Source organism: Bombina bombina, chromosome 3, assembly GCF_027579735.1.
Source record: "Bombina bombina isolate aBomBom1 chromosome 3, aBomBom1.pri, whole genome shotgun sequence".
Classification (NCBI taxonomy): domain Eukaryota; kingdom Metazoa; phylum Chordata; class Amphibia; order Anura; family Bombinatoridae; genus Bombina; species Bombina bombina.
In genome coordinates this window covers 358,996,008-359,022,390 of record NC_069501.1, presented here as the reverse complement: position 1 = coordinate 359,022,390, position 26,383 = coordinate 358,996,008, and the positions used below count along the sequence as shown (strand labels likewise).

Sequence of the window (26,383 nt, the reverse complement as noted above, 5' to 3'; positions counted from 1 at the left end):
TCTCAGTCGTCAAACGTTGCATCCGGGCGAATGGTCTCTTCACCCAGAGGTATTTCTTCAGATTGTTCAAATGTAGGAACTTCCAGAAATAGATCTGATGGCTTCTCATCTAAACAAGAAACTTCCCAGGTATCTGTCCAGATCCCGGGATCCTCAGGCGGAGGCAGTGGATGCATTATCACTTCCTTGGAAGTATCATCCTCCCTATATCTTTCCGCCTCTAGTTCTTCTTCCAAGAGTAACCTCCAAGATTCTGAAGGAATGCTCGTTTGTTCTGCTGGTAGCTCCGGCATGGCCTTACAGGTTTTGGTATGCGGATCTTGTCCGGATGGCCTCTTGCCAACCGTGGACTCTTCCGTTAAGACCAGACCTTTTGTCTCAAGGTCCTTTTTTTCCATCAGGATCTGAAATCCTTAAATTTAAAGGTATGGCGATTGAACGCTTGATTCTTGGTCAAAGAGGTTTCTCTGACTCTGTGATTAATACTATGTTACAGGCTCGTACATCTGTATCCAGAGAGATATATTATAGAGTCTGGAAGACTTATATTTCTTGGTGTCTTTCTCATCATTTTTCTTGGCATTCTTTTAGTATACCGAGAATATTACAGTATTCTTCAGGATGGTTTAGATAAGGGTTTGTCCGCAAGTTCCTTGAAAGGTCAAATCTCTGCTCTTTCTGTTCTTTTTCACAGAAAGATTGCTATTCTTCCTGATATTCATTGTTTTGTACAAGCTTTGGTTCGTATAAAGCCTGTCATTAAGTCAATTTCTCCTCCTTGGAGTTTGAATTTGGTTCTGGGGGCTCTTCAAGCTCCTCCATTTGAACCTATGCATTCATTGGATATTAAATTACTTTCTTGGAAAGTTTTTTGTTACTTTTGGCCATCTCTTCTGCCAGAAGAGTTTCTGAATTATCTGCTCTTTCTTGTGAGTCTCCTTTTCTGATTTTTCATCAGGATAAGGCGGTGTTGCGAACTTCTTTTGAATTTTTACCTAAAGTTGTGAATTCCAACAACATTAGTAGAGAAATTGTGGTTCCTTCATTATGTCCTAATCCTAAGAATTCTAAGGAGAAATCGTTGCATTCTTTGGATGTTGTTAGAGCTTTGAAATATTATGTTGAAGCTACGAAATCTTTTCGTAAGACTTCTAGTCTATTTGTTATTTTTTCCGGTTCTAGAAAAGGCCAGAAAGCTTCTGCCATTTCTTTGGCATCTTGGTTGAAATCTTTAATTCATCTTGCCTATGTTGAATCGGGTAAAACTCCGCCTCAGAGAATTACAGCTCATTCTACTAGGTCAGTTTCTACTTCCTGGGCGTTTAGGAATGAAGCTTCGGTTGACCAGATCTGCAAAGCAGCGACTTGGTCCTCTTTGCATACTTTTACTAAATTCTACCATTTTGATGTATTTTCTTCTTCTGAAGCAGTTTTTGGTAGAAAAGTACTTCAGGCAGCGGTTTCAGTTTGAATCTTCTGCTTATGTTTTTCATTAAACTTTATTTTGGGTGTGGATTATTTTCAGCAGGAATTGGCTGTCTTTATTTTATCCCTCCCTCTCTAGTGACTCTTGTGTGGAAAGATCCACTTCTTGGGTAGTCATTATCCCATACGTCACTAGCTCATGGACTCTTGCTAATTACATGAAAGAAAACATAATTTATGTAAGAACTTACCTGATAAATTCATTTCTTTCATATTAGCAAGAGTCCATGAGGCCCGCCCTTTTTTTGTGGTGGTTATGATTTTGTATAAAGCACAATTATTCCAATTCCTTATTTTATATGCTTTAGCACTTTTTTCTTATCACCCCACTTCTTGGCTATTCGTTAAACTGAATTGTGGGTGTGGTGAGGGGTGTATTTATAGGCATTTTAAGGTTTGGGAAACTTTGCCCCTCCTGGTAGGAATGTATATCCCATACGTCACTAGCTCATGGACTCTTGCTAATATGAAAGAAATGAATTTATCAGGTAAGTTCTTACATAAATTATGTTTTCTCTCTCTCTTTTAGTTTTCTCTCTCTCTTTTAGTTTTCTCTCTCTCTTTTTGTTTTTTCTCTCTTTTTGTTTTCTCTCTTTTGTTTTCTCTCTCTCTTTTTGTGTTTTGTTTTCTCTCTCTCTCTTGTTCTCTCTCTCTCTCTCTTTTGTTCTCTCTCTCTCTCTCTTTTGTTCTCTCTCTCTCTCTCTCTCTCTCTCTCTCTCTCTCTCTCTCTTTTTGTTCGTTCTCTCTCTCTCTCTCTCTCTCTCTCTCTCTCTCTCTTTTTTGTTCTCTCTCTCTTTGTTCTCTCTCTCTTTGTTCTCTCTCTCTCTTTTTGTTCTCTCTCTTTTTTGTTCTCTCTCTCTTTTTTGTTCTCTCTCTCTCTTTTTTGTTCTCTCTCTCTCTCTTTTGTTCTCTCTCTCTCTTTTTTGTTCTCTCTCTCTCTTTTTTGTTCTCTCCCTCTCTTTTTTGTTCTCTCCCTCTCTTTTTTGGTCTCTCTCTCTCTCTTTTGGTCTCTCTCTCTCTCTCTCTCTCTCTCTCATGCTCTCTCTTTTATGCTCTCTTTTTCTCATGCTCTATTTTTGTGCTCTCTCTCATGCTCTCTCTTTTATGCTTTATCTCTCTCTTTCTCATGCTCTATCTTTTATGCTCGCTCTCTCTCTCTCTCTTTTGGCCTCTCTCTCTCTCTCTCTCTCTCTCTCTCTCTCTCTCTCTCTTTTGTGCTCTCTCTCTCAGGCTCTCTCTTTTATGCTCTCTCTTTATGTCTCCCTCTTGTTTGTGCTCTATCTCTCTCTGTATATACACACACAGGGACCCTTTCCACTGTGCCAGAGAGTCTTGCGCCAATAGCAATCTCCCACCTTGGTTTTCCCGCCTCTAGTGTCCAATGTCCAAGAGTCCCAATGCCCCCCTACAAATAAGTGTCCCCATTCTTCCCCAAGAATATGGATCCCATGCCCAGGTACCTCACCAAATTGCCGACAACATATCAAAAGAGCTAACTGATCCCTTAAACCCTGTTTGATCAGCACCCCTCTGTGCGCAAGTGTACCTAGAACAATTAATGCTGTTTTGAAGGTAAAGGGTGATAACATCAAATATTGAGTTGATTTAGATTTTTCTTCCGTTCACTTGCTTTTGCATTTTAACTGATAAAAATAAAATATTAACATTTCTATTTTTGAAAGCATTCTTACTTGCATCATTTTTTCACATCTGCCTAAAATGTTTGCATAGTAGTTTGTATACCGAAAAATACCTGGCTCCTAGATTATTTTTTTCTCCTAAATTTTGAACATATTTGTCAAGCCCTGATATTTAATTACATACTCTGTATTGCAATCTCAAAGTGTTTTAATGTCAATTTACCAGACACAAAGGCACATTTTCTAATCATTATGATTCACCATGTTTTATATATATATAGTAGATAGATAGATTAGATGTGACAATATATATATACTGAGCATTTAATCAGAAAACAAGGAATGCTTACATTGACATATTATGTTGTATTCTTCTTATTCCAAATTAAAGTCGAAACATTTTAGAAGGTTGATAATACAATAACTTTTTAGTCATTGTTGTTTTGGTTTCATCTCAACCACACATCTGTAGGAGATGATATTGCAGATTGTTACAATTTTACTTTTTTCCCTTTAGTTTCATCCTAGTTGTCCAGTGTGCGCAGAGTGGAAAAAACTAATATTAGATCACCATACAAACAGAAAGGGAGAAATACACTGGGGGAATTGCAACCCTTCGCTGTGGCCTACACATTACTGGGAAGTTGCAAAGGTAACGATATGTACAATTATTTTTCTTTAGGACACTATTGCAATATTTTAGTATTTTGTGTTACACCCCAGATTTACTTAAAGGGACACTGTACCCAAAATTTTTCTTTCTTGATTCAGATTGAGCATGACATTTTAAGCAACTTTCTAATTTACTCCTATTATCAAATTTTCTTCATTCTCTTGGTATCTTTATTTGAAATGCAAGAATGTAAGTTTATATGCCGGCCCATTTTTGGTGAACAACTTGGGTTGTCCTTGCTGATTGGTGGATAAATTCACCCACCAATAAAAAGTACTGTCCAGAGTACTGAAACAAAAAAGCTTAGATGCCTTCTTTTTCAAATAATGATAGCAAGAGAACGAAGAAAAATTGCTAATAGGTGTAAATTAGAAAGTTGCTTAAAATTGCATGCTCTTTCTGAATTACAAAAGTTGGGTTCAGTGTCCCTTTAATGCCTCTGATACTCCAAATACTTATTGTATTTATTAAAATTAGAAAAATGCTGCTAGAAGTTTATATATGGAGTAAGAGGACTGGAGGTGCCTGTCAGGCTTCACAAGTCCAACCCTGCCCCATATGTGTACCTAATTGTCCTCAGCAGAGATTTTCAGAAAATATACAATAAAAAGGAGAACTTTTGATTACAAAATGACGGTGAGAGAGTTGGTGGGTGTTGCTGTTGCAGTACACAAGGTGTTAATGCATTCAACTGTTCACATTGACCTAGTATGTTTATTTACTGCTGAATAATATTGTAATCACAAGGTGATCACAGTCCCTTTTTAAATATATAGTATTACATTAATGGAATATATAGTCATTGTTTATTTAGTTTGTCTCCAAAGAGGCTGAAGTACATACTGCTTACTTATTTATACTGCAGTTGGCTTGACCCTACTACATGCTGCAAAGTGATTGCTTAGATTAGTGCACAAAGTTTTGTACATCTTTCCATGATTTGACTAAAGTTTTGGAAACAGATGAGCATAATCCAAGAGGGGTTCCAAGAGGTGTATACTTGATTTAGGCATTTGTAAAATGCTTTTAAAATATTTATATTGTAGTCGGATCTTTTTTAAGTGCAGTGCTTCATTATGCCTAAATAAAAATAACTGTACGGTACCTTTCATGTGTGACATTTACCAAGGCACTAAATCTTCTTCATTAATTTTTTTTGCTTTGTGTCTTATATGTTTAATGTTATTCTAGGTTTATATGCCACGCGGATATTCTGAAAAGAAATCACCACAAGTCTGTGATGCAACTGCTCTCCTCAACCTGATCAATGCTTGTGATCACTTTAAGGGATTTAATATAACAAAAGTCAGAGAGGTGAGAATTGCTTGTCCTAGCTAAGAAAGGTGTTTAAAGCAATTTAGAATTGTCTATTTTTTTCCCGTCAGTCAAATGGTAATCTTAGATAACTGCCCTTATAGAAAAAAAATAATTTTCCAACTCAAAATGAAATGTATGCATAAGCTGTATTGTTCTATATTAAAAATTACATATTTAATTGCTATCATGATTTGAGTTGCTACTGGCGTGTCTAGTCTTATTTCATTGTTAATTTGAATTAAAGGACATTATACACTAGATTTTTCTTTGCATAAATGTTTTGTAGATGATCCATTTATATAGCCTATACAGTTTTTTTTTAAAAAAGTATCATTTTGCTTATTTTTAAATAACATTGCGCTGATTTTCAGACTCCTAACCAAGCCCCAAATTTTTAGGAGAATACTGATGTATACCTACTCCAAATTGCTCCTGTTTGTGTAAAGGGTCTTTTCATATGCAAAGGAAGGGGGAGGGTCTGCTATTTCCCACTTTCAGTGAGCGTTCTAGCTAATCTATTTAACAGAGCTAAACTGGGAGCTTCTAAGTAAGTTTTTAAACGGTTTTATACTAGATTTTTAGATTAGTATCTGTGCATATTATTCTTTATAGTAGTGTCTATTACACTAGTGTCTATTACATGCAGTTAAATGGAAATTGGTGTATACTGTCTCTTTAGCAGAAAACCAAAATTACAAGCTGTTCTGAGTCCCTTTTTGGTTAAGACTGTTTGAGCACAATCTGAGTATGCATCTATTATTGGTTAGGACTCATTACTGCCTGTCTAAGACTAAGCTGCACAGAGAGAAAAGTGGGTTATAAATGGGAATATGGTTACAGACATTCTCAGATAGAATGACCTGCAGTTCTTTTTGTTGCTTTGGGGCTTTTCACAGAGCAGCAGTTCACTAGCTCTGTTATTCCCTTTTTCTCCATACAATGTCTGTAGCTTTGTTTCTCTGTACCCCACCAGGATGTTCTAATCATGTGTAGTAGGGGTAGTACCGAGTTGCAGAAACACAAGAGTAGCAGGTCAGATTGATTCTTCTTCCAGTCTCTTTTCTCCTTTCTCTATTTTGCTCTCTCCTTCTTTTTTTTCTTACCTCCCCTTTTTTTCTTTTCATTTTCCTTTTCTTTCATGTATTTTCTGAAGGTGGATTGTAAGTGTTCTTGTTCATGACAAGAAAAAAAAAATATTTTGTTGCAATAGCAGAGAGGATATTAGGTGGTTTAGGTTGGAAATTATTGTAGGATAGAAATCGGCAATACAGGGAGTGCAGAATTATTAGGCAAGTTGTATTTTTGAGGATTAATTTTATTATTGAACAACAACCATGTTCTCAATGAACCCAAAAAACTCATTAATATCAAAGCTGAATAGTTTTGGAAGTAGTTTTTAGTTTGTTTTTAGTTATAGCTATTTTAGGGGGATATCTGTGTGTGCAGGTGACTATTACTGTGCATAATTATTAGGCAACTTAACAATAAACAAATATATACCCATTTCAATTATTTATTTTTACCAGTGAAACCAATATAACATCTCAACATTCACAAATATACATTTCTGACATTCAAAAACAAAACAAAAACAAATCAGTGACCAATATAGCCACCTTTCTTTGCAAGGACACTCAAAAGCCTGCCATCCATGGATTATGTCAGTGTTTTGATCTGTTCACCATCAACATTGCGTGCAGCAGCAACCACAGCCTCCCAGACACTGTTCAGAGAGGTGTACTGTTTTCCCTCCTTGTAAATCTCACATTTGATGATGGACCACAGGTTCTCAATGGGGTTCAGATCAGGTGAACAAGGAGGCCATGTCATTAGATTTTCTTCTTTTATACCCTTTCTTGCCAGCCACGCTGTGGAGTACTTGGACGCGTGTGATGGAGCATTGTCCTGCATGAAAATCATGTTTTTCTTGAAGGATGCAAACTTCTTCCTGTACCACTGCTTGAAGAAGGTGTCTTCCAGAAACTGGCAGTAGGACTGGGAGTTGAGCTTGACTCCATCCTCAACCCGAAAAGGCCCCACAAGCTCATCTTTGATGATACCAGCCCAAACCAGTACTCCACCTCCACCTTGCTGGCGTCTGAGTCGGACTGGAGCTCTCTGCCCTTTACCAATCCAGCCACGGGCCCATCCATCTGGCCCATCAAGACTCACTCTCATTTCATCAGTCCATAAAACCTTAGAAAAATCAGTCTTGAGATATTTCTTGGCCCAGTCTTGACGTTTCAGCTTGTGTGTCTTGTTCAGTGGTGGTCGTCTTTCTTACCTTGGCCATATCTCTGAGTATTGCACACCTTGTGCTTTTGGGCACTCCAGTGATATTGCCGCTCTGAAATATGGCCAAACTGGTGGCAAGTGGCATCTTGGCAGCTGCACGCTTGACTTTTCTCAGTTCATGGGCAGTTATTTTGCGCCTTGGTTTTTCCACACGCTTCTTGCGACCCTGTTGACTATTTTGAATGAAACGCTTGATTGTTCGATGATCACGCTTCAGAAGCTTTGCAATTTTAAGAGTGCTGCATCCCTCTGCAAGATATCTCACTATTTTTGACTTTTCTGAGCCTGTCAAGTCCTTCTTTTGACCCATTTTGCCAAAGGAAAGGAAGTTGCCTAATAATTATGCACACCTGATATAGGGTGTTGATGTCATTAGACCACACCCCTTCTCATTATAGAGATGCACATCACCCAATATGCTTAATTGGTAGTAGGCTTTCGAGCCTATACAGCTTGGAGTAAGACAACATGCATAAAGAGGATGATGTGGTCAAAATACTCATTTGCCTAATAATTCTGCACTCCCTGTATGTAATTACATAAATTACAGACAGTAGGCTCTCTTTCAGCACCTACGGACTGGAAATCTTAAATGGATACTAAACCCACATTTCTTTCATGTAATTAGCAAGAGTCCATGAGCTAGTGACGTATGGGATATACATTCCTACCAGGAGGGGCAAAGTTTCCCAAACCTCAAAATGCCTATAAATACACCCCTCACCACACCCACAAATCAGTTTTACAAACTTTGCCTCCCGTGGAGGTGGTGAAGTAAGTTTGTGCTAGATTCTACGTTGATATGCGCTCTGCAACAGGTTGGAGCCCGGTTTTCCTCTCAGCGTGCAGTGAATGTCAGAGGGATGTGAAGAGAGTATTGCCTATTTGAATTCAATGATCTCCTTCTACGGGGTCTATTTCATAGGTTCTCTGTTATCGGTCGTCGAGATTCATCTCTTACCTCCCTTTTCAGATCGACGATATACTCTTATATATACCATTACCTCTACTGATTCTCGTTTCAGTACTGGTTTGGCTTTCTACTACATGTAGATGAGTGTCCTGGGGTAAGTAAGTCTTATTTTTGTGACACTCTAAGCTATGGTTGGGCACTTTTATATAAAGTTCTAAATATTTGTGTTTAAACATTTATTTGCCTTGATTCAGGATGTTCAATATTCCTTATTTCAGACAGTCAGTTTCATTATTTGGGATAATGCATTTGAATAATCATTTTATTCTTACCTTAAAATTTGACTTTTTCCCTGTGGGCTGTTAGGCTCGCGGGGGCTGAAAATGCTTCATTTGATTGCGTCATTCTTGGCGCGGACTTTTTTGGCGCAAAAAAATTTCTTTGTTATTTCCTGCGTCATACTTGTCACCGGAAGTTGCGTAATTTTTGACGTTTTTGCGCCAAAAATGTCGGCGTTACCGGATGTGGCGTCATTTTTGGCCCTAAAAGCATTTAGGCGCCAAATAATGTGGGCGTCTTTTTTGGCGCTAAAAAATATGGGCGTCATTATTGTCTCCACATTATTTAAGTCTCATTTGCTTCTGGTTGCTAGAAGCTTGTTTCACTGGCATTTTTTCCCATTCCTGAAACTGTCATTTAAGGAATTTGATCAATTTTGCTTTATATGTTGTTTTTTCTATTACATATTGCAAGATGTCTCAGATTGATCCTGAGTCAGAAGATACTTCTGGAAAATCGCTGCCTGATGCTGGACCTACCAAAGTTAAGTGTATTTGCTGTAAACTTGTGGTATCTGTTCCTTCAGCTGTTGTTTGTAATGAATGTCATGACAAACTTATTAATGCAGATAATATTTCCTTTAGTAATGTTACATTACCTGTTGCTGTTCCATCAACATCTAATACTCAGAGTGTTCCTGTTAACATAAGAGATTTTGTTTCTAAATCCATTAAGAAGGCTATGTCTGTTATTCCTCCTTCTAGTAAACGTAAAAGGTCTTTTAAAACTTCTAATTTTTCAGATGAATTTTTAAATGAACATCATCATTCTGATTCTGATAATGATTCCTCTGTTTCAGAGGTTTCTGTTTCAGAGGTTGATGCTGATAAATCTTCATATTTATTCAAAATGGAATTTATTCGTTCTTTTCTTAAAGAAGTTTTAATTGCATTAGAAATAGAGGATTCTGGTCCTCTTGATACTAAATCTAAACGTTTAAATAAGGTTTTTAAATCTCCTGTAGTTATTCCAGAAGTCTTTCCTGTCCCTGATGCTATTTCTGAAGTAATTTCCAGGGAATGGAATCATTTGGGTAATTCATTTACTCCTTCTAAACGGTTTAAGCAATTATATCCTGTGCCATCTGACAGATTAGAGTTTTGGGACGAAATCCCTAAGGTTGATGGGGCTATCTCTACTCTTGCTAAACGTACTACTATTCCTACGGCAGATAGTACTACCTTTAAGGATCCTTTAGATGGGAAAATTGAATCCTTTCTAAGAAAAGCTTACTTATGTTCAGGTAATCTTCTTAGACCTGCTATATCTTTAGCGGATGTTGCTGCAGCTTCAACTTTTTGGTTAGAAGCTTTAGCGCAACAAGTAACAGATCATAATTCTCATAGCATTGTTAATCTTCTTCAACATGCTAATAATTTTATTTGTGATGCCATCTTTGATATCATTAGGGTTGATGTCAGGTATATGTCTCTAGCTATTTTAGCTAGAAGAGCTTTATGGCTTAAAACTTGGAATGCTGATATGTCTTCTAAGTCAACTTTGCTTTCCCTTTCTTTCCAGGGTAATAAATTATTTGGTTCACAGTTGGATTCTATTATTTCAACTGTTACTGGGGGGAAAGGAACTTTTTTACCACAGGATAAAAAATCTAAAGGTAAATTTAGGTCTAATAATCGTTTTCGTTCCTTTCGTCACAATAAGGAACAAAAACCTGATCCTTCCCCTACAGGAGCGGTATCAGTTTAGAAACCATCTCCAGTCTGGAATAAATCCAAGCCTTTTAGAAAGCCAAAGCCAGCTCCCAAGTCAACATGAAGGTGCGGCCCTAATTCCAGCCCAGCTGGTAGGGGGCAGATTACGATTTTTCAAAGAAATTTGGATCAATTCGATTCACAATCTTTGGATTCAGAACATTGTTTCAGAAGGGTACAGAATAGGCTTCAAGATAAGGCCTCCTGCAAGAAGATTTTTTCTTTCCCGTGTCCCAGTAAATCCAGTGAAGGCTCAAGCATTTCTGAAATGTGTTTCAGATCTAGAGTTGGCTGGAGTAATTATGCCAGTTCCAGTTCTGGAACAGGGGCTGGGCTTTTACTCAAATCTCTTCATTGTACCAAAGAAGGAGAATTCCTTCAGACCAGTTCTGGATTTAAAAATATTGAATCATTATGTAAGGATACCAACATTCAAAATGGTAACTATAAGGACTATTCTGCCTTTTGTTCAGCAAGGGCATTATATGTCCACAATAGATTTACAGGATGCATATCTGCATATTCCGATTCATCCAGATCACTATCAGTTTCTGAGATTCTCTTTCCTAGACAAGCATTACCAGTTTGTGGCTCTGCCGTTTGGCCTAGCAACAGCTCCAAGGATTTTTACAAAGGTTCTCGGTGCCCTTCTGTCTGTAATCAGAGAACAAGGTATTGTGGTATTTCCTTATTTGGACGATATCTTGGTACTTGCTCAGTCTTCACATTTAGCAGAATCTCATACGAATCGACTTGTATTGTTTCTTCGAGAACATGGTTGGAGGATCAATTTACCAAAAAGCTCATTGATTCCTCAGACAAGGGTAACCTTTTTTAGGTTTCCAGATAGATTCAGTGTCCATGACTCTGTCTCTGACAGACAAGAGACGTCTAAAATTGGTTTGTCGAAACCTTCAGTCTCAATCATTCCCTTCGGTAGCCTTATGCATGGAAATTCTAGGTCTTATGACTGCTGCATCAGACGCGATCCCCTTTGCTCGTTTTCACATGCGACCTCTTCAGCTTTGTATGCTGAACCAGTGGTGCAGGGATTATACAAAGATATCTCAATTGATATCTTTAAAACCGATTGTACGACACTCTCTGACGTGGTGGACAGACCACCATCGTTTAGTTCAGGGGGCTTCTTTTGTTCTTCCAACCTGGACTGTGATTTCAACAGATGCAAGTCTGACAGGTTGGGGAGCTGTTTGGGGGTCTCTGACAGCACAAGGGGTTTGGGAATCTCAGGAGGTGAGATTACCGATCAATATTTTGGAATTTTCAGAGCTCTTCAGTCATGGCCTCTTCTAAAGAGAGAGTCGTTCATTTGTTTTCAGACGGACAATGTCACGACTGTGGCATATGTCAATCATCAAGGAGGGACTCACAGTCCTCTGGCTATGAAAGAAGTATCTCGAATATTGGTATGGGCGGAATCCAGCTCCTGTCTAATTTCTGCGGTCCATATCCCAGGTATAGACAATTGGGAAGCGGATTATCTCAGTCGCCAAACGTTACATCCGGGCGAATGGTCTCTTCACCCAGAGGTATTTCTTCAGATTGTTCAAATGTGGGGACTTCCAGAAATAGATCTGATGGCTTCTCATCTAAACAAGAAACTTCCCAGGTATCTGTCCAGATCCAGGGATCCTCAGGCGGAGGCAGTGGATGCATTGTCACTTCCTTGGAAGTATCATCCTGCCTATATCTTTCCGCCTCTAGTTCTTCTTCCAAGAGTAATTTCCAAGATTCTAAAGGAGTGCTCGTTTGTTCTGCTGGTGGCTCCAGCATGGCCTCACAGGTTTTGGTATGCAGATCTTGTCCGGATGGCCACTTGCCAACCATGGACTCTTCCGTTAAGACCAGACCTTCTATCGCAAGGTCCTTTTTTCCATCAGGATCTCAAATCCTTAAATTTGAAGGTATGGAGATTGAACACTTGATTCTCAGTCATAGAGGTTTCTCTGACTCTGTGATTAATACTTTGTTACAGGCTCGTAAATCTGTATCTAGGAAGATATATTATCGAGTCTGGAAGATTTACATTTCTTGGTGTCTTTCTCATCATTTTTCTTGGCATTCTTTTAGAATTCCTAGAATTTTACAGTTTCTTCAGGATGGTTTGGATAAAGGTTTGTCTGCAAGTTCCTTGAAAGGACAAATCTCTGCTCTTTCTGTTCTTTTTCACAGAAAGATTGCTAGTCTTCCTGATATTCATTGTTTTGTACAAGCTTTGGTTTGTATAAAACCTGTTAAGTCAATTTCTCCTCCTTGGAGTTTGAATTTGGTTCTGGGGCTCTTCAAGCTCCTCCGTTTGAACCTATGCATTCGCTGGACATTAAATTACTTTCTTGGAAAGTTTTGTTTCTTTTGGCCATCTCTTCTGCTAGAAGAGTTTCTGAATTATCTGCTCTTTCTTGTGAGTCTCCTTTTCTGATTTTTCATCAGGATAAGGCGGTGTTGCGAACTTCTTTTAAATTTTTACCTAAGGTTGTGAATTCTAACAACATTAGTAGAGAAATTGTGGTTCCTTCATTGTGTCCTAATCCTAAGAATTCTAAGGAAAGATTGTTGCATTCTTTGGATGTAGTTAGAGCTTTGAAATATTATGTTGAAGCTACTAAAAATTTCCGAAAGACTTCTAGTCTATTTGTTATCTTTTCCGGTTCTAGGAAAGGTCAGAAGGCCTCTGCCATTTCTTTGGCGTCTTGGTTAAAGTCTTTGATTCATCATGCTTATGTCGAGTCGGGTAAAACTCCGCCTCAAAGGATTACAGCTCATTCTAATAGGTCAGTTTCTACTTCCTGGGCGTTTAGGAATGAAGCTTCGGTTGATCAGATTTGCAAAGCAGCAAATTGGTCTTCTTTGCATACTTTTACTAAATTCTACCATTTTGATGTGTTTTCTTCTTCTGAAGCAGTTTTTGGTAGAAAAGTACTTCAGGCAGCTGTTTCAGTTTGATTCTTCTGCTTATAATTTCAGTTTTTTTCATTATAAGATTTAACTTTATTTTGGGTGTGGATTATTTTCAGCGGAATTGGCTGTCTTTATTTTATCCCTCCCTCTCTAGTGACTCTTACGTGGAAGATCCACATCTTGGGTATTCATTATCCCATACGTCACTAGCTCATGGACTCTTGCTAATTACATGAAAGAAAACATAATTTATGTAAGAACTTACCTGATAAATTCATTTCTTTCATATTAGCAAGCGTCCATGATGCCCACCCTTTTTTGTGGTGGTTATGATTTTTTTGTATAAAGCACAATTATTCCAATTCCTTATTTTTTATGCTTTCGCACTTTTATCTTATCACCCCACTTCTTGGCTATGCGTTAAACTGATTTGTGGGTGTGGTGAGTGGTGTATTTATAGGCATTTTGAGGTTTGGGAAACTTTGCCCCTCCTGGTAGGAATGTATATCCCATACGTCACTAGCTCATGGACTCTTGCTAATATGAAAGAAATGAATTTATCAGGTAAGTTCTTACATAAATTATGTTTTTTTTTCTTTCATGATTCTGATAGAGCATGACATTTTAAGCAACTTTCTTATTTACTCTTATTATCAATCTTTCTTCGTTCTCTTGCTATCTTTATTTAAATAACAGGAATTTAAAACTTAGCAGCCAGCCCATTTTAGGTTCAGCACCATGGATAGCGCTTGCCACCAATAAGCAAGCATAACCCAGGTTCTCAACCAAAAATGGGCCAGCTCCTTTGCATTACATTATTGCTTTTTAAATAAAGATAGCAAGTGAACAAAGAAAAATTGATAATATGAGTAAATTAGAAAGTTGCTTAAAATTGCATGCTCTATTTGAATCATGAAAGAGAAAAAATGGGTTTAGTGTCCCTTTAAGTGGAGATTAGAAATTAATTTTGGTCTGCTTGTTTTAAAAAAAAGTTCAATAAATTATTTACTGAATCAATGCTAAAACACTTTAAAGGAAGACTAACGAAAAGCTGCCCATATGTGAATAACAATGTACATTCATACACTGTATACATGGTTATGATTGGTTAGCACAGTTTCTTTTGTTCTGTGAGAAAAATAACAAAAAATACTCCCTCGACAGAACAAAACTACAATATTTATTGACAAATGTGACTGTGATATGAAACTACACTTTTTACACAATTTTTGTAAGCACCTCCCTCTAATCATGGGTGCTGCCATTATGGAACCTAGGTCAGACTGAAGGTTTCTGAAGAAGAGTTTCAGCACATGTAGAGACAGATTTCATCATGGCGGCACCCATGACTAGAATAAGGCAGGGAATAACCTCTATACTATGCTTATAAAATGTATTTTGTGTTTAATGTCTCTTTCTTTCTAATGACAGGGTGAATCCACGGATCATCTTAATTACTGTTGCAAATATCACTCTTGACCAGCAGGAGGAGGCAAAGAGCACCACAGCAAAAGCTGTTAAATACCACTCCCTCTACCCACAATCCCCAGTCATTCTCTTTGCTTGTATCAGTTGCAAGGAGGGGTAAAGTTAGGTGTCTGATTCTTCAATCAAGAGCTTATTTTTTTAAGCAGAGCAAGTTTGCCCTTGTTTTCTTTGGGGTTTAGCCGTAGTCCATGTCAGTCTCTTCAGTAGAGCAAGTGGTGGCTTTTAAGCATTTGGGAACTTGTGGGGTATAATCCCCACTGGGCCTCCCAAGTAATTTCATTGGTTGAAAGTTTGAGTAAGTTTACCTAGCCTCTTGTTTTTTTCCACAGGACCATGTGAGGTAGGAAGCCCCTCTCATACCAAGTGAGCTGACCTGCTGCCGGACAGATTTTTTAGGTAAGTCCCTATTTCTTTCCCTGTTTTGATTAGTTAATCAAATTCTGTCTAAGGGCTCCATGTACTAAGCCGTCAATTCATCCGTCATTTTAGACGCGGCTAAACTCGCCGTTACTCGCCGCGGGCGAAATGGTGTCCGCTGTTGCTATGTACTAATAATCCCACAATAAATAGACACGTCTAGCCCGCCGCGAGCAGTGGCGGAATATTGATAAATTTGACGCCTCGCTCGCCGCGACTAAGCTGATGTACTTAACTTTCAGTTGAATTGTCTGGCCAATTGTTAACACGTGACATGTAAGGTGTCATGAACGTCATAGTAGTCGCGGTAATAGAATTTTGCTCCTATAAATGTACAACTTTTCTAAACAACTTTATTATTGTTCCAAAATTTTTGGAGAGTAATTACAGAGCGATCTTTTTTGTGATCTTTATTTACAAATTCGATATGGCTTCATCTGGATCTGAAACCGCTTCAAAATCCAAGAATCCTCACTTTTCTCATCAGCAAAACGTTGTTTTGATTGACATGATTATTGACTCTTATGATTATTTGTTCGGATGTCGTGTCAAACAGACAAATTTTTCTAGGAGGAAGCAGATCTGGCAAAGGATCAGCGATGCTGTTAGTGCCCAGGGTCCAGGAAAAAAGGATGTCGATCAGCTGAAGAAGCGTTACAACGACATTAAACGTTTCGCCAAAGCTAAATTGGCCAGAGAAAAAAATTTGGCACGTACTACCGGAGGTGGACCAGCATATGTGGCAAACCTCAATGATTATGAGCAGAAGCTTGTTCAGCGTCTGGGACCAGAGATCATCACTGGCATAACGGATGATTGTGACAGTGATTTAAGAGGTAAATGTACAACATAATTGACGCAAATTTTTTTTTTAAATTGTGATAGCTCATTGATAGCTCATAATACAATGAAATATTTTTGAAAAAGCATTTTCTTATGCGATTTGTAAAGGAAATTTTATTTGTTCATGTCCCTTTAAAGGGCCACTAAACCCAAAATCTTTCTTTCATGATTCAGATAGAGAATAGAAATTTAAACAACATTACAAATTACTTCCATTATTTATTTGGCTTCATTTTCTAGATATTCTTAGTTGAAGAAAAAGAAATGCACATGGTGAGCCAATCACACAAGGCTTCTTTGTGCAGCAATCAAATGCTTTTCATCAAAGAATATCAAGAGAATAAAACATTAGATAATATAAGTAAATTATAAAGATGTTTATAACTGCATTCTCTTTCTAAATCATAAAAAAAACCCTAATTTATGTAAGAACTTACCTGATAAATTCATTTCTTTCATATTAGCAAGAGTCCATGAGCTAGTGACGTATGGGATATACATTCCTACCAGGAGGGGCAAAGTTTCCCAAACCTCAAAATGCCTATAAATACACCCCTCACCACACCCACAAATCAGTTTAACGAATAGCCAAGAAGTGGGGTGATAAGAAAAAAAGTGCAAAAGCATATAAATAAGGAATTGGAATAATTGTGCTTTATACAAAAAAATCATAACCACCACAAAAAGGGTGGGCCTCATGGACTCTTGCTAATATGAAAGAAATGAATTTATCAGGTAAGTTCTTACATAAATTATGTTTTCTTTCATGTAATTAGCAAGAGTCCATGAGCTAGTGACGTATGGGATAATGAATACCCAAGATGTGGATCTTCCACGTAAGAGTCACTAGAGAGGGAGGGATAAAATAAAGACAGCCAATTCCGCTGAAAATAATCCACACCCAAAATAAAGTTAAATCTTATAATGAAAAAAACTGAAATTATAAGCAGAAGAATCAAACTGAAACAGCTGCCTGAAGTACTTTTCTACCAAAAACTGCTTCAGAAGAAGAAAACACATCAAAATGGTAGAATTTAGTAAAAGTATGCAAAGAAGACCAAGTTTCTGCTTTGCAAATCTGATCAACCGAAGCTTCATTCCTAAACGCCCAGGAAGTAGAAACTGACCTAGTAGAATGAGCTGTAATCCTTTGAGGCGGAGTTTTACCCGACTCGACATAGGCATGATGAATTAAAGATTTCAACCAAGATGCCAAAGAAATGGCAGAAGCTTTCTGGCCTTTTCTGGAACCGGAAAAGATGACAAATAGACTAGAAGTCTTTCGGAAAGATTTCCACGCAAGAGTCACTAGAGAGGGAGGGATAAAATAAAGACAGCCAATTCCTGCTGAAAATAATCCACACCCAAAATAAAGTTTAATGAAAACATAAGCAGAAGATTCAAATAGAAACCGCTGCCTGAAGTACTTTTCTACCGAAAACTGCTTCAGAAGAAGAAAACACATCAAAATGGTAGAATTTAGTAAAAGTATGCAAAGAGGACCAAGTTGCTGCTTTGCAAATTTGATCAACTGAAGCCTCATTCCTAAACGCCCAGGAAGTAGAAACTGACCTAGTAGAATGAGCTGTAATCCTTTGAGGCAGAGTTTTACCCGACTCGACATAGGCATGATGAATTAAAGATTTCAACCAAGATGCCAAAGAAATGGCAGAAGCTTTCTGGCCTTTTCTGGAACCGGAAAAGATGACAAATAGACTAGAAGTCTTTCGGAAAGATTTAGTAGCTTCAACATAATATTACAAAGCTCTAACAACATCCAAAGAATGCAACGATTTCTCCTTAGAATTCTTAGGATTAGGACATAATGAAGGAACCACAATTTCTCTACTAATGTTGTTGAAATTCACAACCTTAGGTAAAAATTCAAAAGAAGTTCGCAACACCGCCTTATCCTGGTGAAAAATCAGAAAAGGAGATTCACAAGAAAGAGCAGATAATTCAGAGACTCTTGTGGCAGAAGAGATGGCCAAAAGGAACAAAACTTTCCAAGAAAGTAATTTAATGTCCAATGAATGCATGGGTTCAAAAGGAGGAGCTTGAAGAGCCCCCAGAACCAAATTCAAACTCCAAGGAGGAGAAATTGACTTAATGACAGGTTTTATACGAACCAAAGCTTGTACAAAACAATGAATATCAGGAAGATTAGCAATCTTTCTGTGAAAAAGAACAGAAAGAGCAGAGATTTGTCCTTTCAAGGAACTTGCGGACAAACCTTTATCTAAACCATCCTGAAGAAACTGTAAAATTCTCAGAATTCTAAAAGAATGCCAGGAAAAATGATGAGAAAGACACCAAGAAATATGTCTTCCAGACTCTATAATATATCTCTCTAGATACAGATTTACGAGCCTGTAACATAGTATTAATCACAGAGTCAGAGAAACCTCTTTGACCAAGAATCAAGCGTTCAATATTCATACCTTTAAATTTAAGGATTTGAGATCCTGATGGAAAAAAAGACCTTGCGACAGAAGGTCTGGTCTTAACGGAAGAGTCCACCGTTGGCAAGAGGCCATCCGGACAAGATCCGCATACCAAAACCTGTGAGGCCATGCTGGAGCTACCAGCAGAACAAACGAGCATTCCTTCAGAATCTTGGAGATTACTTTTGGAAGAAGATCTAGAGGCGGAAAGATATAGGCAGGATGATACTTCCAAGGAAGTGATAATGCATCCACTGCCTCCGCCTGAGGATCCCGGGATCTGGACAGATACCTGGGAAGTTTCTTGTTTAGATGAGAAGCCATCAGATCTATTTCTGGAAGTTCCCACATTTGAACAATCTGAAGAAATACCTTTGGGTGAAGAGACCATTCGCCCGGATGCAACGTTTGGCGACTGAGATAATCCGCTTCCCAATTGTCTATACCTGGGATATGAACCGCAGAGATTACACAGGAGCTGGATTCCGCCCAAACCAGAATTCGAGATACTTCTTTCATAGCCAGAGGACTGTGAGTCCCCCCCTGATGATTGATGTATGCCACAGTTGTGACATTGTCTGTCTGAAAACAAATGAACGATTCTCTCTTCAGAAGAGGCCAAGACTGAAGAGCTCTGAAAATTGCACGGAGTTCCAAAATATTGATCGGTAATCTCACCTCCTGAGATTCCCAAACCCCTTGTGCCGTCAGAGACCCCCACACAGCTCCCCAACCTGTAAGACTTGCATCTATTGAAATTACAGTCCAGGTCGGAAGAACAAAAGAAGCCCCCTGAACTAAACGATGGTGATCTGTCCACCACGTCAGAGAGTGTTGTACAATCGGTTTTAAAGATATTAATTGAGATATCTTTGTGTAATCCCTGCACCATTGGTTCAGCATACAGAGCTGAAGAGGTCGCATGTGAAAACGAGCAAAGGGGATCGCGTCCGATGCAGCAGTCATAAGACCTAGAATTTCCATGCATAAGGCTACCGAAGGGAATGATTGTGACTGAAGGTTTCGACAAGCTGAAATCAATTTTAGACGTCTCTTGTCTGTCAAAGACAGAGTCATGGACACTGAATCTATCTGGAAACCCAAAAAGGTTACCCTTGACTGAGGAATCAATGAACTTTTTAGTGAATTGATCCTCCAACCATGATCTTGAAGAAACAACACAAGTCGATTCGTATGAGATTCTGCTAAATGTGAAGACTGAGCAAGTACCAAGATATCGTCCAAATAAGGAAATACCACAATACCCTGTTCTCTGATTACAGACAGAAGGGCACCGAGAACCTTTGTAAAAATTCTTGGAGCTGTAGCTAGGCCAAACGGCAGAGCCACAAACTGGTAATGCTTGTCCAGGAAAGAGAATCTCAGAAACTGATAGTGATCTGGATGAATCGGAATATGCAGATATGCATCCTGTAAATCTATTGTAGACATATAATGCCCTTGCTGAACAAAAGGCAGGATAGTCCTTATAGTTACCATTTTGAATGTTGGTATCCTTACATAACGATTCAATATTTTTAGATCCAGAACTGGTCTGAAGGAATTCTCCTTCTTTGATACAATGAAGAGATTCGAATAAAACCCCAGCCCCTGTTCCAGAACTGGAACTGGCATAATTACCCCAGCCAACTCTAGATCTGAAACACATTTCAGAAATGCTTGAGCTTTCACTGGGTTTACTGGGACACGGGAAAGAAAAAATCTCTTTGCAGGAGGTCTTATCTTGAAACCAATTCTGTACCCTTCTGAAACAATGTTCTGAATCCAAAGATTGTGAACAGAATTGATCCAAATTTCTTTGAAAAAATGTAATCTGCCCCCTACCAGCTGTGCTGGAATGAGGGCCGCACCTTCATGTGGACTTAGAAGCTGGCTTTGCTTTTCTAGAAGGCTTGGATTTATTCCAGACTGGAGATGGTTTCCAAACTGAAACTGCTCCTGAGGATGAAGGATCAGGCTTTTGTTCTTTGTTGAAACGAAAGGAACGAAAACGATTATTAGCCCTGTTTTTACCCTTAGATTTTTTATCCTGTGGTAAAAAAGTTCCTTTCCCTCCAGTAACAGTTGAGATAATAGAATCCAACTGAGAACCAAATAATTTATTACCCTGGAAAGAAAGGGAAAGTAGAGTCGATTTAGAAGACATATCAGCATTCCAAGTTTTAAGCCATAAAGCTCTTCTAGCTAAAATAGCTAGAGACATAAACCTGACATCAACTCTGATAATATCAAAAATGGCATCACAGATAAAATTATTAGCATGTTGAAGAAGAATAATAATATTATGAGAATCATGATCTGTTACTTGTTGCGCTAAAGTTTCCAACCAAAAAGTTGAAGCTGCAGCAACATCAGCCAATGATATAGCAGGTCTAAGAAGATTACCTGAACACAGATAAGCTTTTCTTAGAAAGGATTCAATTTTCCTGTCTAAAGGATCCTTAAAGGAAGTACCATCTGCCATAGAAATAGTAGTACGTTTAGCAAGGGTAGAAATAGCCCCATCAACTTTAGGGATTTTGTCCCAAAACTCTAATCTGTCGGACGGTACAGGATATAATTGCTTAAAACGTTTAGAAGGAGTAAATGAATCTCCCAAATTATTCCATTCTCTGGAAATTACTTCAGAAATAGCACCCGGAACAGGAAAAACTTCTGGAATAACCACAGGAGATTTAAAGACCTTGTCTAAACGTTTAGATTTAGTATCAAGAGGACCAGAATCCTCAATTTCTAATGCAATTAGGACTTCTTTAAGTAAAGAACGGATAAATTCCATTTTAAATAAATATGACGATTTATCAGCATCAACCTCTGAGACAGAATCCTCTGTATCAGAAGAATCATTAGAATCAGAATGATGATGTTCATTTAAAAATTCATCTGTATAAAGAGAAGTTTTAAAAGACTTTTTATGTTTACCAGAAGGAGGAATAACAGACATAGCCTTCTTAATGGATTCAGAAACAAAATCTCTTATGTTATCAGGAACACTCTGAACATTAGATGTTGATGGAACTGCAACAGGTAATGGTACTTTACTAAAGGAAATATTTTCTGCATTAACAAGTTTGTCATGACATTTAATACAAACAGCTGGAGGAACAACTACCAAAAGTTTAGAGCAGATACACTTAGCTTTGGTAGTTCCAGCACCAGGCAGCGATTTTCCAGTAGTATCTTCTGACTCAGTTGCAACGTGTGACATCTTGCAATATGTAATAGAAGAAAACAACATATAAAGCAAAATTGATCAAATTCCTTAAATGACAGTTTCAGGAATGGGAAAAAATGCCAGTGAACAAGCTTCTAGCAACCAGAAGCAAAAAATAACGAGACTTAAATAAAGTGGAGACAAAATTGACGCCCACATTATTTGGCGCCTAAATGCTATTAGCGCCAAAAATGACGCCACATCCGGAACGCCGACATTTTTGGCGCGAAAAACGTCAAAAATGACGCAACTTCCGCCGACACGTATGACGCCGGAAACAGAAAAAAATTTCCGCGCCAAGAAAGTCCGCGCCAAGAATGACGCAATAAAATTAAGCATTTTCAGCCCCCGCGAGCCTAACAGCCCACAGGGAAGTCAATTTTTAAGGTAAGATAAAAATGATATATTCAAATACATTATCCCAAATATGAAACTGACTGTCTGAAATAAGGAAATGTTGAACATCCTGAGTCAAGGCAAATAAATGTTTGAATACATATATTTAGAACTTTATAAAAAAGTGCCCAACCATAGCTTAGAGTGTCACAGAAAATAAGACTTACTTACCCCAGGACACTCATCTACATGTTGTAGAAAGCCAAACCAGTACTGAAACGAAAATCAGCAGAGGTAATGGTATATATATAAGAGTATATCGTCGATCTGAAAAGGGAGGTAAGAGATGAATGTCTACGACCGATAACAGAGAACCTATGAAATAGACCCCATAGAAGGAGATCATTGAATTCAAACAGGCAATACTCTCCTCACATCCCTCTGACATTCACTGCACGCTGAGAGGAAAACCGGGCTCCAACCTGCTGCGGAGCGCATATCAACGTAGAATCTAGCACAAACTTACTTCACCACCTCCATAGGAGGCAAAGTTTGTAAAACTGATTTGTGGGTGTGGTGAGGGGTGTATTTATAGGCATTTTGAGGTTTGGGAAACTTTGCCCCTCCTGGTAGGAATGTATATCCCATACGTCACTAGCTCATGGACTCTTGCTAATTACATGAAAGAAATGTGGGTGGCATGTCCCTTTAATGATTGAGCCTTCATTCACTGCTGCCTTTTATATATGTCTAGACTGGCGTCTACAGTGACTTTCCTATTGTTTTGTACCGAGGCAAAAATAACGAGGTAGGGGCGGAGATTGACGCGAGCGGACAAATAGATTTTTTAGTACATTCGTTTTTGGCGAGTTGGTGGTCAAATGTGTCTAATTACAGTGAAAAATGGAGAGGTAGCGAGGTTTGGCGGATAAGTACGCTCGCAATTTTAAAAATGCGAGTTTTAACATAATTGACGGCTTTGTACATATCAGTTTGCGAGTTTTGACGCGAGATTTGTTGCGGGTAGCTCGCTGACGGCTAAGTACATGGAGCCCTAAATATACAATCAGCCTTCTAGGTTAACGGGTTATTGTATGGCAGTTTTGCAGGCACTGTGGATATTTGCCTCAGTTTATTATGTTTTCACTTTGGTGTACATGTTTTTTGTTTGTTTATTAATGGCTACCGGGAGGTTTGTTAGGCTACGCCCACAATAGGCTGGCTTATCTGAGGTAGCAAGGATGTTTTTGGCGCCCTTTTAGCTGTTTCCTGTTGTTCCTGGATGTTGCAGCGTTCCTCAGAGGTGGTTCAGCATTCTCTCAGGTGCAGCTGTATGGGGGTCCGGGATAATTTTCGGACTTTGTTTCCGGCAGCAAGGAGGTCAGGTAGGCACCTCAGCAGAGCTTGCTGAGGTGTGGATGTTGCCTGTTGTTTTTTTGTGGGGCTGTTGCTCTGTTTATATTTCTTTTTAAAAGACATGATGAGTCCACGGATTTCATCCTTACTTGTGGAATATCGCCTCCTGGCCAGCAGGAGGCGGCAAAGAGCACCACAGCAGAGCTGTATATATAGCTCCTCCCTTCCCTCCCACTCCAGTCTTTCTCTTTGCCCGTGTTAGTGACAGGAAGAGGTAAAGTGAGGTGTTAATTTAGGTTCTTCAATCAAGAGTTTATTATTTTTAAAATGGTACCAGTGAGTGCTATTTTATTATAGAATGTAGCCGTATTCCTTGTCAGCCTCTAGAGTAGAGCTACAGGTGGCTTTAAAGCAATGGGGACTGGTGGGATTAAATTCTCACTGCGCCTCCCATATTGAGTGCTGCCCTTCAGTAAATGGTCTTAGGATATATTAACTAAGACCCTGTATGTCTCCACAGAACTGCAGGAGGGAGAAGGCCTCTTGATCCTGTGGGACCGGTCATGGTGTCGCTCAGCATAGAGGTATGTGCAGTCATTTGTTTCTCTGGGACATAGATTAACTCAGAACAGGCTGTGTATTTTACTTTCTGACGAAGGGTTGTAAACTTTTATTTAGGGTTTCCCTCATTTCTCCTTCCCCGGGTGATTGCTCGAGTCAAACAGGGCATCGGTGATCCTTATCGCTCCTTCATGGCCTCGCAGGATTTGGTATGCCGATCTGGTGGACATGTCATCTCAGCCTCCTTGTTACGGTTGCCTCCAGGCTGGCTGGAAGTTGGACCGTAGAAAAGGATGCTCCTAGCACTCACCCAAGGATCATCAGCACCGTAGACACCATAGACTACTGCGTAGCCACCATAAGTAATGCAGACTCTACGAACCACCGCTGCTGGGCTGGTATCTCGTTGTCTGCTCTGCGCCCTGGACCTACGACTAGGCTCCAGTAGGTGAACCTCTTCCTTCTGTAGCGTGAAGCAGGATCAGGAACAAGAGCTCAGTAGCTAAGGGAGTATATAGAGCATAGCAATCCCTGTAGTGATTATAGCTGTCCCCTACAATCATGAGTCAAGGCTGCAAGTTAGAGGGTCAGAAAAGGTCTGATGTGCTGGAACACACAGCCTGCTTTTTATTGAGGTTACATGCAAAAAAAGGACACTCTCAGGGGGAGGCATAAAATCCCCAATCACACATTTTGATACATTTAGATAGAGAGACAACGCCCTTTGACAGGCCATAGTAGAATTACATTTCTTCAGCAGATAACAAGTTACACACAAGAAAACAATGCAGTCCATCTTATCACTAGCAGTCTGATTAGACAATGGGAATGTTTATCACTAAACTTAATTAGAGCTGATCCCAGCAAACTTGTATTTAGAATAGCTTCTTGAAGCTGAACAAAATTAACTCTTAATGGCACACAATGAAAACTAATGCTTTTGTAACAGTGCTCCCTTTCTGTGGAACACTCTGCCTGTGTGGTACTTGGTTCAGTAAGCCCTATTTACTGAACCAAGTGGGAGAAAGCCAGGGACAAGTTATTTTACAGGTCTGGAGACATAGTCTTAAAGGGGCATTGTTCACCAAAGTCACAATATGTCCCCAGACGGTTCTTAAAGGGCCATACACACCCAATAAAAGTTAATACATTTTCAGGGGCACAATCTTCCAGGGGCCATAGTCATGAGGAAGGAGGCTGGCAAATAGGCTTCTCCACAATCCAGGGAAGCAGGGCAATTTTCCATTTAAAGGGCCAGTTACAAATAGCAGTTTGTAACACTCCTCATTCAGGGTCCCTTCCATCATCCGAATCTAGTTTCTCTGCAGCTGACTGCTTGGAGATTGAACGCTTAGTTTTATCTAAGTGAGGTTTTTCTGATTCGGTCATAGATACTTTAATTCAGGCACGTAAGCCTGTTACGAGGAAAATTTACCATAAGATATGGCGTAAATATCTTTATTGGTGTGAATCCAAGGGCTACTCATGGAGTAGGGTTAGGATTCCCAGGATTTTGTCTTTTCTCCAAGAGGGATTGGAGAAGGGGTTATCAGCGTGTTCCTTAAAGGGACAGATTTCTGCTTTATATATTTTGTTACACAAGCGTCTGGCAGATGTTTCAGATGTACAATCTTTTTGAATCAGGTCTGTATTTAGACCAATTGCTCCTCCTTGGAGTTTAAATTTAGTTCTTAGTGTTCTTCAATGGGTTCCTTTTGAACCTATGCATTCCATAGATATTAAGTTATTATCTTGGAAAGTGTTATTTCTGGTTGCTATTTCTTCTGCTCGAAGAGTATCTGAGCTTTCGGCATTACATTTTGATTCTCCTTATCTTATTTTTCATGGTGTTACGTACTAAACCTGTTTTTCTAAAAGAATATTAATCAGGAGATTGTTCTTCCTTCTTTGTGTCCTAATCCTTCTAAGAAGGAGCGTCTGTTACATAATTTAGACGTAGTCCGTGCTTTAAAGTTTTATTTACAAGCGACTAAGGATTTTCGACAAACGTCTTCTTTGTTGGTTTTTGAAGGAAATGTAGGGGTCAGAAAGCTACGGCTACCTCTCTTTCTTTTTGGCTGAAGAGTATCATCCGTTTTGCATATGAGACTGCTGGACGGCAGCCTCCTGAATGAATTACGGCTCATTCCACTAGGGCTGTGGCTTCCTCATGGGCATTCAAAAATGATGCTTCTGTTGAACAGATTTGCAAGGCTGCAACTTGGTCGTCTCTTCACACTTTTTCCAAATTTTCCAAATTTGATACTTTTTGCCTCTGCTGAGGCTGCTTTTGGGAGGAAAGTTCTTCAAGCAGTGGTGCCTTCCGTTTAGGTCCCCTGTCTTGTCCCTCCCTTTTCATCCGTGTACTATAGCTTTGGTATTGTATCCCACAAGTAGGGATGAAATCCGT

General features: G+C 38.9%; 1 protein-coding gene across 1 annotated transcript in view; it reads left to right on the top strand.

The window, feature by feature from the left end:
* The window catches only part of C3HXorf38 (chromosome 3 CXorf38 homolog), a 48,451-nt gene that overhangs the window by 5,207 nt on the left and 16,861 nt on the right, over positions 1-26,383 (top strand). Inside the window, exons 2-3 of the mRNA XM_053706479.1 lie at positions 3,643-3,777; positions 4,990-5,112. Of these exons, the coding sequence (XP_053562454.1) occupies positions 3,643-3,777; positions 4,990-5,112 (258 nt within the window). The remainder of the gene's footprint in view (positions 1-3,642; positions 3,778-4,989; positions 5,113-26,383) is intronic.